The 13,005-nt window shown below is 39.1% G+C and overlaps 1 protein-coding gene across 1 annotated transcript; it reads right to left on the bottom strand.

The window, feature by feature from the left end:
* Positions 1-791: 791 nt before the first annotated feature.
* On the bottom strand, positions 792-12,939 carry LOC140923408 (uncharacterized). The gene is made up of 6 exons (XM_073373500.1): positions 12,787-12,939; positions 7,665-7,876; positions 5,471-5,502; positions 4,394-4,436; positions 3,206-3,338; positions 792-1,509 (listed from the first exon to the last, which is right to left on the bottom strand). The coding sequence occupies exons 1-6, from the start codon at positions 12,878-12,880 to the stop codon at positions 1,328-1,330; spliced, it is 696 nt and encodes a 231-aa protein (XP_073229601.1). The 5' UTR covers positions 12,881-12,939; the 3' UTR covers positions 792-1,327.
* Between the last annotated feature and the right edge of the window lie 66 nt (positions 12,940-13,005).

The following is a 13,005-nucleotide window of genomic DNA, read 5'->3' as shown; positions in this document are numbered from 1 at the left end:
GAACAGAAAGTGAGCGATTTGAGCGCTCGGGTGTTAACAATACCAACGTACTGTCGTATGCCTGCTCTTTGGTAAAACAAAACAAAAAAGAAAAAAATGGATAACCGCCGGTTACAGTTTGATACTTTTCAAAATGACTTATGGAGAAACTCGCACAGGTACCCCAAGCTCAACAGTTTAGCGCTGTAGTACTGTGTATTGACCTGAACCTGACTGCCAAGCTTGTAACTCGAGGCTGGTTTTCACTAGGACATAGCACAAGCGCGTACGACAAGGGATTGCGAAAAATTGTCAACCTTGCGATTTTCGCAAATTTGAAAAACTCCGCAACTGGGTTCGACTTGAGTGACAGACATTAACATGACAAAGAACTGAGAAAAATCGTAGGTAACAATTTTCCCAAATTTTGCAAAATTTGCAACTGGCTTTGCGATTTTTCGCAAGCACAAAAAAAGTCGCAAACTTTGCAGCTGCGTTCAAACCCGGACAAAGGTGCAAAAAAAGTGCACAAAAGGGGGAACAAAATAAGAGGTAACAAAAAAAATCTATTTTCCCGACTGTAAAATCAGCCTTGCTTCTTTTGCTTGATATTTTAATTTATAGCTGATAAGATTCTTTATCAGAATCCGTTCTTTCTATTCTGTAACGTTGGTCCTTGATTCCAAAACTGAAAACACAATGAAGTTTATTTGAAAGTTGGACGCCACAAAAAATTGTTTTAACTAAGGTATTATTTTTTTCCGTATAAAACTAACAGAATTGACGTCTTTTGACTTCGATTATATCGGTGCTTATTATGTTTTGTTCCAACTAAAGCGCTTATTTGAGGGCGGCGCTTGTTCGAGTAAATACGTTACTGGCTAAAATCGCTTCGGAACGCTCCAAGACATCTTCCAATAACTTTACTCCTCAGTTTTAGTTCTATAAAATTTTGAACTCAAAAGAAGCGTTTAATTTTTCTTATTGAAATAAATAACTTCAACGCAAAGGTAACCTGTGCCAGGGTCTCCGTCAGTGTAGATGAGCGGAAAAAGCAAACGAGAAGCGAAAAAAGCGCGCAAACAGCGAAAAATCGAGCGAGCAACCCTCTCTCTCAAGTCCTCACGCGGTTTTCGCGCCTTTTTTATTGGATCCGTTTTCCCCACCATCTTGGAGCCTGGAACAGGCTAACCCAAAGGTCAAACATACGACCGCGCTAAACTTCCAAGCTTGGGGTACCTTTGATTTCCCTCGTGATTTAAAGATCCAAATTTTTAAAATCAGTATCCTATCTTGGATTCAAAATGAAAGACTTTCAGTCGCCAAAATAGTCGTGTCTTCAGACGTGCTAGAGAAAAGATGTGCATGGTAATGGTAGAAAACATAGGAGCAATACAAGACAAATATTCCATGAGAGGGTACCAGACGCGACACTCTTAACAGTGGTCTTCTTTTCTAGTAGTGGAGGGGCAGTCATTAAATTGATGGGAAACATACTGTCACGGTCATTGCACCATTGATCGACATCACCTGCAAAATATCATTGAAAAAAGGTTTTCAGTAACTTCCAAATTATCAAAGCAATTAACTTCCTAGAAGAAAATTTGGCTAGATTTTGGTTTTCGTGTTTGCACAAGAGCTATCCGATACATAATGAACATACCGTAAGCTCCACCCCCCCCCCCCCCCCTCCGGGGTTACAGGCATAATCCTCAGTCAAACCCCGCTTAATACGGACACCTCATCATCACGGACTGTTTGCAGAGTCCCTTACACTTTTTCTATATTCAACCCGCTTCATACGGACACTTTCTATGGCTCCCTCAGTGTCCGTATTAACGGAGTTTGACTGTACCTGCAAACAAAAAAAGAAATCCGATAATGTTTATAAGCCCCCCCAGATTTAGGTCCCCCTCTAACCCCGACCCTCTCTGAATTTGAGTTATTGTAACGTTTTAAAGCTTTAGAGCGATTTTCGTAGGACCTTGTAATGAAAAAACGCGAGAACAAAACAGAAACAACAAACGAACGGAAATAGAGCGATTTGATTGGTTTGTCGAACGGATACAAACGCGCGAACGCTCGCCTGAAAAAACTTCATGCCCGAAGAACTTTCTAGAAACCAATGGATACTTCGCTTTGACGTCATACTGCAACACGATTGGTCAATCGAACAATGACTTCTCCATATTAGGGTTTTCTTTGGCGGGAAAACGAAGAGTCCATCCTTTGATCTTTTCATCCACTGGATGATAACACAAATAACGATCACTTACCGAAACTATTTTTCAACGTCACACGAAAATCGCTCTATTTAAAACCAGGAATTGCAAAACACACTTTGATCGGCACTGCTAAAGCTTGATTCGAATCGCTTTTACAAGCGCCCTCTTTAATCCCCTTACGAAGACGTATAAGCCAAGGGCATAGGGGCATAAAGGCGGCAGTTTACGACAGCCTAAGAATCTCAATTGGTCAGAGTAAAATCAGTACCCTGCGTTGAAGCCGGTACACGTATCGCGTAGACCATTATAAACAGAAGGTTCAGAGTGTCTGCAACCCAGGCTATAGCAAACCGGTTGGACTCAGGCAGGACTACCGAGAAAAAATCATCCATCTGGCGGTCAGGGCTGGAATGAACTCGGGACCTCCGGATTGAAAGTCGTACGCTCTCATCGCTTGGCGCAAAGCCAAAAGAGCCGCCCAAATCTGCTGAAATTCTTCATGTCATATTCATTCTCATTTGATACAGTTGAACCTCCATTAAGCGGCCTCTATTAAGCGACCAGTAATCAAAGTCATGAAATATATGTAGAAAAGAAATGAGATGCGTCCACCTCTACTAAGCGGCCGCAGACACCTTCTGCGCATGGCAACGAGTTCTCCCATTGTTGTCACCTCTATTAAGTGGCATAACGCACTCGATACACCTAGTTTGGCTTAATTTCAAGAATATGATGTAGGGAAATACAGTCCGAGATAGGAGGTGACGACCGATTGTGGATATAAAATGCTGCTCCCGTCGTGTGTAACGAGATGACTCTGCTAAAGATTATACTCTGGCTCGTGTTATGCTAATTTATGACGAACCGCTATTGAGTGGCCAACCTCCATTTACCGGCCACTTACCGGTACCCCGAGGTCAGAACCGCTTTATGGAGGTTAAACTAGTCTTTCAACTGTAATTGCTTATTGTCATCAACTAAATGAACTGTTTTCAACTCACTGATTCCCACAGGGCTTGGTGTTAGTCGATACCAAAACTGCACATCAGTGTCGCATCCTTTACCAGTATCACAATAAAATTCATAAATCACAGTATCTTGAGACGGATTCCAACAATTGGTATTTTGTGCACCCTTCAAATAAGACAAGATACAAAAGACGGTAAGCCACTATATCCAAGCTGGACATTTAGCCAACTATATCTCTTGCCGTTCATCGTTGCCCCTCCTCAACAAAACCGCCAGCTATGTAGGCTATCATTAACACCATTTGCCCAGTGTTAGCTTTTGGTGGATAGTAGACTACGAGTAGTAGTTGATAGCAGATCGAACGAAACGCGAGCGCGCGTGAAAATCACCCAAGCGAGAAAGGCGAGACCCGGCGGGGAGAGAGAAAAATGAGGGACTACAAACAAAGCCTCATTTTTCTCTCTCCCCGCCGGGTCTCTCCTTTCTGTAATATCCCTGAGGGAAAGTGAGAGACTACTCGTAATATAGGTGAATAGGGATAAATAAAACGAGTTGGGATCAACTCCTGAAAACTCTATCACCTCAACTAGAGTAAAGGGAGATAATAATTCACATATATAAGCAAAAACCTGCTAGCAAAACAGCCCACAGCCTGTACAGAGACTTGGTAGTTATTCAATCAATCAGGCCTCAGTTAGTTCTGCTACATTCACCTGCAATAAGGTTCCCTTAAGCTTGACTCAGTGACACTCCAAGTTGAAAGTATACCCGCCAACTATTTCTGAGTCAAACGCGTGAGCTTTTAGTCTTGTCATGACTGGGATTTCCGAAAACGTCCCGGTGACTTCCGAAGATTTCCGACCATTTTCTGAAGAATTCTGAACTTTACCGAAAACGTCCGAAGATGTTCCGACGACATTAGAGCATCTCCAAAGTCATTTAAAAGGTAACAACTTCAGCGTGTTTTGAACCAGTTGAGTCAACATTAAGCGCCTTTTGGAATGTTTTTGTGGAAGTTGAATCGAATTTTCATTATTAATCATGTGATAAAGAACAATCATGATTTTTCTGGATTGGTTAGTCACGTATGAGAAAATAATTGTCCTAATGCCTAGGAGTTGGCGGGAATCTGACAGAAAGCCCAAGCAGAGGGAAATTGCTCGCACAGCTATTAATCCATGTATCTAATACAAAAGTTTACAAGTTCGGCAATCACTCACCGCACCACAAGCTATTTTGGGATTAGGAGCATTATCTCTTACACTGAAAGTAAAAATAATAACATGCATTATATAATTGTCAATAGTCTATCAAAGATTAGTAAAAACCAACGAGAAATTTATCACAAATTCTGCTACCTGATTGGCTGATCAACTGGCTGATTGGCAAGGATAGACAGTGGGTAGACTTTCGAGAAACAGTGTATGGGATATCCAGCCAATAAATAGTCATGACATTATAAAGTCATATTTTTCATCACAATGCTCAACTGTTTTACAATTACTTATTTGACTGAGTTGCAAAGAAAAAAAAGTTCTTAAAAAAGAGGCATAATATGATAATGTCAACAAATTAAAATGCCGCCAGGTTTTCATTTAAGATGTTTTTAAAAAATGCTTTTGAATTGGTTTTCTCAAACTCATTAATAATTCATACAGAAAATACAACTAAGGAAATTTTGTTTAATGAGTGTTTGGAAATAAGATTAAAAAACTGCTCATTTTTGTATCCTTAATTTCTCCTTCTAAAATCATATTGTTTGAGAAGTAATATTAAGCATTGGACACAGTGTTTCATCACCAGATGAATCACCTTGAAGTTCGTCAAAAATGCCCACCTCCACTGTGGGTCATATTTTCAACTCTCTTCTCCGTGTTTCATCTGGTGATGAAACACTTCATGTCATACTTAATATATTACGTGAAATTTTGAAATATAGCCAAATGTGACACTCTTGCATATTTCCGACAAAATCAAAGTTGGGACGATTGCTAATGATGAAACAAAGACCTTTATTACAGAGATTAAAGAGATGATTGCATTGCCATTAATTATGTAATTACAGCAAAGAAATATACCAAAAAGTGTGTTGCACATTTCAGAGTTTTTGTCCATTAAATTACCAAGCAAAACAATTACATTTAATGGAAAACACTTGATAAAAATGACATCAGTACCCATCTAGAGAGGCTCAATTTTTTTTTTCTATCCTGGTCAAGCATTCCTTTATTGGAGCCATCTGGTCTATTCTACTCCAATTCTTATCGAAAAGTATAAGTACATGCAGTCATTCTTACCAGAGAGGTTTTCCAGCAACAAGGGTTTGAAACTAAAAATATAAACAAATAGAGAAAATATAAATTAATAAAAATGTATTTTTTATACTGGGAAGGGTTTATATATAGGATATGGCACTGATCTCCTGCTCTCCTGTATGGGTCACCAAATCCGTGGATAAGATGGACTTGTGAGCTTTTCTGTGCTTTAGTTTGGAATTTAGCCCATTTCATTCTCAAAATTTGCACTTTTTAATTCATTGTATGGTTTCTGGGATATTCTTGCATGTATTATTTTAGTCACTGACAAAGATTATTTCGTCATTACAATGATGAAAGCAAATTTTGATAGTATGTTCATCAAGTAAGACTTCATAATTATAATGTCCTAATTAAGCCATACGTCAATTTGTGGGTGGGGGGAGGGGGATGCATTGACATTCAGGGGGGGGGGGGCATAAGTGCAAAAGAGAGAGATCTCCAGAGAGGTTGGTATCTCTGTATTAAGGAGATAGGGAGAACAGAGTTCGAAGACAGAAAATAGTGGGTTGGAAGGAAAGAGAAAAAAGGAAAAGAGAACTGGGGAAGAGGCTTAAAGGAAAATAGAAAACAGGGAAGTTGGGAAAAGGGACAAATAGGATTAGGAAGGGAAAGGAAATTAATCAAGATGCTCATACTGGTATAAAGATTTAATATAAAACATCAGGCTATCCAAATTATGGACTCACTATCTTAACTTACTTTTTTACTAGTAATAACCAAAGGTTATGAAATGTAGGTGACAATGATCAACGATTAAGGGAAACATTCTTGCTCCATCACTGTCCCATTGCACAAGTTTCAAGTGATAGATAGTCAAAACACAGATGGTCAGATGATCAGATATTACGAGTGAAAAAAGGTCCATTAGGGCATGTGATCAGTTTGCATGCATTCTGTGCATGCCATTCATAATATTATTCTTGGTGGAAGTCCAAACGAATTTTCAAAATTGGCTACATATGTGCCATGCGTGAGTAATAGCATCCAGGGCCTGGTATGGTTCTTGAAAGATGGTTAAGTTTAACCCAGGATTAAGCCAAGTTTTAAGTAAGTTTTTCTTGTCTAAAGAACATGCAACTCGAGTTGGCAAAATACTGTTCAGCATGTACTCAGAGGTACAGTAATGATAACACAAAATGTTACTCCAAGCAATGCATAGGAAGGTATAATACAAAAACAGAACACAATATTATTTTAACCCTGGATTAGTGGTAACCTGCTTTTCAGGAAATGGGCCCTAGGGAATAGGATTGTAGGTTCCTATTAACAGCTGGATGGCACTTGTTATATGGTTTTTTATGTACATACCGTAAATCCTCTATTCAGCCCCCCCTCTCAAATAAGCCCGCCCCTCTCCAATAAGCCCCCCCCCCTTTTCAGAGGAGGAAAGTTAATAAACCCCCCTCTCTATTAAGCCCCCCCTCCCCCTCCCCCAATCCTTATTCTTTACAAAAAAAATTAATGATTAACGTGGACTAATCAGTTATGGCTTATTCACGCTGAAAGTTCATATTGTTTTTGGTCTTTGGCCGCGTGACCTCCAACTTCATATGCTTAACTTTCTCAACTTTGTGCTCTAGTCCTCTGTGGAGAACATTTTTGAAGAATAAGAATTTTGTTTTTGTTACTTTTAGGCTCCCACAAGTGAAATAAATACTTTTGACAGTGACTTTAATTGCACAACACGTAAGTCTACTCTGTCTCATACCATGGTATTTTTGCTACAGGTCATGTGTTTTGCTAAATTAAATAAGCCCCCCTTCTATTTTAAGCCCCCCTCTCTATTAAGCCCCCCCTCAAAAGTGCTTGGAAAAAATAAGCCTCCGGGGGGCTTAATAGAGGAATTACGGTATATAAAAAAAGACTATCGAAGACCAGGCAGTCTGCAACATAGCCTGATGGAAACAGCTGACATTTCATAATGCCACCTCTGGAAGGACCATCTTGGTAACAGCTTTTGATTGGTTGAAAATTTACTTCATCCAATCAGAAGCACTACACTTTACCTAGATCTAGGTAGTGATGCATCATCAGTATAGAATTTCTCAGTCCTTCCTACGAGGTCATCACATGGCGAAACAATTGGTGCCGCCACAAAATCATGACTGACGGTTATCTCAGGTTATCTAGAACATCATCTTTTATAGTATATCTGTTAAAAAAGTTACCTTACCATGACTTCCACATGTCTTGATGTTAAATTTGTCAAATAAGCACAAGGGTTCTTTAAATTTACAGTCTGCACACCACGATATTTTGCAATGCCAAACATGTAGCCAAGTGGTCGTTTTGTTATATCATTTATAGAACTGATATCCCTGTCATAGTCCTTAGGATCAATCACTTTAAACTCTGTACAGTCACTGAGCTGTAATGCGGAGAACACTGCAAAATCAAGTCCACATCAAAGATCAGTTTTCTGATCAGTTTTTTATTACTTCTACATTACCATGTTCAGGTTCTAACATGTGGATCATCAAACAAAAAACCAATGACCTTTCATACTCCGTACATTCGAACCTAAACCTGATCGGCTTATAAACAGTACAGCTCCACACTAAAGCCACCCATCAATATTACAGACAGTTCTACTCAGGTCTTTAAATGAAGCAAAAATAATTCTTACACAAATGTGGATGATTTTACGCATGGCTGTTTATAACAGTTGTGCATGGTTGTGCAAGTTAGCCCTGTTTAAGATTTCATGCTGGCTGGTATATGCAATAAATATACTACAGTTTGTTTCCCATGAAAGTAGCCACAGGTCATGCCCATGGCAACCGGGGGAAATCCCTATAGCCCCCACCCCTGGGGGGGTACTGCCATATATGGGCTATATAGGTATGTGCCACTGTGAAGGGTATGGTTTTCTAGCAGTTTACTCTAGGATAGGGTATATAAATCAGAGCGTTTGGGTCTAGAATAGGGTATCATTTTTCAGGAAACTGATCAGTTGGTTGAAGATTTTATCTAGACTAGGGATTGTGGTATAAGGTTTTGTTTTGGCTAGACTGTGCTAGTGACCTCAGTAGTTTCTGGAAAACAGCTACTCTAGGATAGGGGGGATTTGGGGAGTTTACCCTAGTATAGGGTAGCAAAATTCAGCTGAACTAGCTCTGGTATAGGTTAGGGGTTCCAGGGTCCCAGTGGCACATCCCCACCCAGAAATTCCTAAAGTACCACCCCCGGGCCCCCACCCCAAAGTGACTGCCCTTTTATTTTCTTGAGAAAACAGCCGACATTTTGCAACACTGCCACTGGTTTCCCATAGAGATGATGTCTGAGAAACGAGAACAGAAATTTCCCAATGGTGACATGTCACTTAACCCTGATATGGCTAGTGCTTCTGATTGGTTGTGCTGCAAGGGAAATTTGCTTCAACCAATAATAATAAGAAACACTACCCGTATTTGGATAGTGATAAGACAAACATCATCATGGAAATTCTGTGCTATTTCTCTTTCTCGTTTTGCGGGGAAACCTGAGGGGTGGCATTGCGAAATGTCAACTGTTTTCTTCGGCTACCCTTTTATAAGCATAAGTGCTTTGATAGGGAAAATTCTTGATGTATTGCATGGCAAGTAGACAAGTAGATTTTCTTGCTAAGCAAGTAACTTTAAAGCTTACTTGTCCAATAGGCAAGGATTGATCAAAGTAAGTCATCCTCTAACAAAATCATTAACTGAGATGAGCAAGGAGTGACCCAGGCAATCAAAATGTGTGAGCTGTTTACCCAAAGGACAAGATGAAATTAAGTTTTTTTTTAGTCTGGTGTTGGATAGGTGGTTGATTACAAGAGATTTCAAAAAACTATTCCTATCCACACAAAAAGGGGATGGTTGAATTAGACATTTAAATGACCTTGATATCTTATTTTTAGTGTAAAAAAAGGCAGGTTCTGGGAATACGCTGTGTGAAAATGCTGTGAAGGCTCATCTGGGAATTGGCATCCTTTAATTTCGGTGAATCCAAAAACTGATTTTAGATCTTAAAACAGATTTCACACTCAATTCCTTATGGCAAATCCAAATCCAGATTTTTGATCCACAGAATCCTTTTTGAAAAAGGATTCATGCACTTCTTTCTTGATGGGTTTAAGTTCCACCACAAAATTCTGCATTTGTCTAACAGTAGAAAACACGTCATTTCTTGAGAGGCTGTTATGCATATTGCACGCTTTTGCGAAAGGTCACCAAGGGTACAAATCAACTTTGGATTTCACGTTCCTTTCGACCACCAAATCCGGCAAATCTAGGATCAAAATCAGTTTTTGGATTCACCAAAAGGAATGCACCCTTACCCTCCCCAAATGAGATGCCCCCCTCACCTTCCACCCCCCTTCCCCCACCACCACCCATCCCATATACAGCTTTGAACATGATAAATTCATAATCTCCTGGAAAAAATTATCTTTTGCCCTTTTCTTTGCTTTAGTTTGAGATTTAGCCCATTTTCCCCTCAAAATTTGAATTTTTTTTTTTTGTAGTATGGTTTCTGGGGCCTTTTTCCATTTATTTAGTCAATGACAATTATTTTGGCATCAAAATGACGATTTCTAATTTTGATAGTATGTCACTCATGTAAGACTTCATGTAATGCCCTAAGCCATTCCCATTGGGGGCTGCATCAATATCATTATATGTCAGGGGGGAGTCCATTGAAATTTGGGGATGGGGGGGAGGGTAATGAACTAGAGAGTGTCTCCAGAGTTTAGACCTCCAGGACCCAGTTGTTTGAAGGCCGATTCGCACTCAACCCAGGGTTAAGTTTAACTCGGGTTTCTTTTTCTTTTGTTCAAAAGAATTTTGTCAGATAATTTTCTCTGTTATCGTGAAAAAAATCCGATCATCAACTTGTTGACAAAAAGAATTAAAAGTGAATTTATGTTTTAAGCTTTCATATCTGAATTCAAATTTCGCACTAACCCTGGGTTACCTTGACCCAGCTTTGAACAACCCGGCCCAGAAGTTGGCATCTCTGTAAAATAAGAAACTTCCATTAAGGTGGCTCGACTGGATTTTTTTAGGGGGATACCTCCCAAGTTTGAGCCTTAACTACGTCGGCATGAGTGAAGATATGGAAAAAAGGTTACCAAAACTGTATTATATAAAGATGAAAATTTCTTATGATCTGGGTTTTATTGCAATCGGAGTCTCCATGGCAACGTAATGACGCCATTACGTTTTTCATTTATTGTTGTGTTTCTCTGTACCAGGAGTTTTTTGAAGAAATCGCTTGAGGGCGTATGGACCTGCCATAATTGCCTCCATTATGGCAAAGATTGAAGAAATTCTATGAGAGCGTTTTTGAGATATTTTGAAATGCAGTTTTAAGAATCATAAAAACAATGAAATAGCATGCTAGCCGCACAATTCGCTAATATTGTAAAAAAATGATAAGCTTTGGGAACGCGGCTTCATCTCTTAGTGGATTGATTCCATTGAAAACTGCCTACAAAAAAAGAGGGGAATTGCTCTGGGCGATCGCGAGTAAGAAGGATTTTATTAACTTGCATTCAGCTGCTTTTGATACAGTTTTTGGAGGTAATTTGGCCCATGCCTAAAAATTTCGCATTTTTCCAAAAACCGCTCGATAAATTTTTTTATAAATTCGACAATTCCGAGATCAATCGTCAAGAAATATTCCCTGCAAGTTTTAAGAACATTGAAAACAGGGAAGGCTTTTAAACAGGGCCTTAAATATAGCCAATTTTCCCCCCAGATTTTGTGTTTACAAGCGAGCGTCCTCATTATTCACTGGCATTGTTTTCAAGTTTCATATACACGTGCACATTTAGCAAAAAGACAGAATTTGTATCAAAAAGGACCCTCGGTTAAATCTCCGGGATATGCTAATTACCGGGTAAAGAGCTTAGTGCTACATTATAACATCAGAGCAACTCTTTAGCTCTTGAGTTTCTGTGATGTTATAACCCGAGTAAGATAATAAGTATTGCATCCTACACGATGAGCCGTGACGTTCACCATTTCGGCTCTCAACTGCTATCTGTGACGACAAGCCAATTTTTAGCATATACCGGATATTTCTTTGGAAAGTAATCGAGAGTTCTTTTTTATGCAAATTTATATCTTTTGCTAGTTGTGCACGTGCATATGAAACTTGAAAACAATGCCAGTGAATAATGAGGACGCTCACTTGTAAACACAAAATCTGGGGGGAAAATTGGTTATGTTTGAGTCCCTATTTAAAAGCCTTCCCTGTTTTCAATGTTCTTGAAACTTGCAGGGAATAGTTCTTGACGATTGATCTCGGAATTGTCGAATTTATAAAAAAATTTATCAAGCCGTTTTTGAAAAAATGCGAAATTTTCAGGCATGGACCAAATTACCTCCAAAAACTGTATCAAAAGCAGCTGAATGCAAGTTAATAAAATTCTTCTTACTCGCGATCGCCCAGAGCAATTCCCCTCTTTTTTTGTATGCAGTTTTCAATGGAATCAAACCACTATGAGATGAAGCCGCATTCCCAAAGCTTATCATTTTCTTAAAATATTAGCGAATTGAGCGGCTAGCACGCTATTTCACTGCTTTGATGATTCTTAAAACTGCATTTCGAAATATCTCGAAAACGCTCTCATAGAATTTCTTCAAACTTTGCCATAATGGAGGCAATTATGGCTGGTAAATACTCCCTTAAGCGATTTCTTCAAAAATTTCCTGGTACAGAGAGACACAACAATAAACACAACAATAATGGAGGCAATTATGGCAGGTACATACTCCCTTAAGCGATTTCTTCAAAAAACTCCTGGTACAGAGAGACACAACAATAAATGAAAAACGTAATGGCGTCATTTCGTTGCCATGGCGACTCCGATTGCAATAAAACCCAGATCATAAGAAATTTTCATCTTTATATAATACAGTTGTGGTAATCGTTTTTCCATATCTTTACTCATGCCGACGTAGTTAATGCTCAAACTTGGGAGGTATCAACCCCAAAAAATCCAGTCGAGCCACCTTAAACGTTATCGGAAAATTCTGGACTTCCGCACGAAAGCCGTGCAAGTGCAAGTGGGAGAAACGTTTTGTACCAAGCACGATCGGCACAATATATAAACAATACTTCAGTGAATGAAACGGTGCAGGTTTCGTTCTAGTAGGTTTATATGTAACAAAACATTTTTAAGTCAAAAGCAAAGGTATTGCGTTTGGTTTTAAGAAGACCAAATATGAGATGCGTGCAAATATGAACTTAAGATCAAAACGGTACACTTGTGAATTATGCATATCATAATTAACGTTAGGCATAAAAAGTAAAATATTCATTCTTGCCTTGGTTGAAAAATACGATGCAAATGAAAAACATCCAATAACACAGTTTTTCAAGGTAGCATTCCATTGCTGCTCGTCTACCTAAACCGATCATCCTCCAAGCAGAACTTACTGCATAGTTTTCTACTCCCCGACTCCTCCCCTGGATTTATCTTTTTGTAGAGCGAAAGTATTGCGTGACAAATCTTTTACCCATATTTGGCTGTTATTGCAAACGAG

The sequence above is a fragment of the Porites lutea genome, chromosome 13 (assembly GCF_958299795.1).
Source record: "Porites lutea chromosome 13, jaPorLute2.1, whole genome shotgun sequence".
Classification (NCBI taxonomy): Eukaryota; Metazoa; Cnidaria; class Anthozoa; order Scleractinia; family Poritidae; genus Porites; species Porites lutea.
This window is presented reverse-complemented; position numbering and strand designations above follow the sequence as displayed.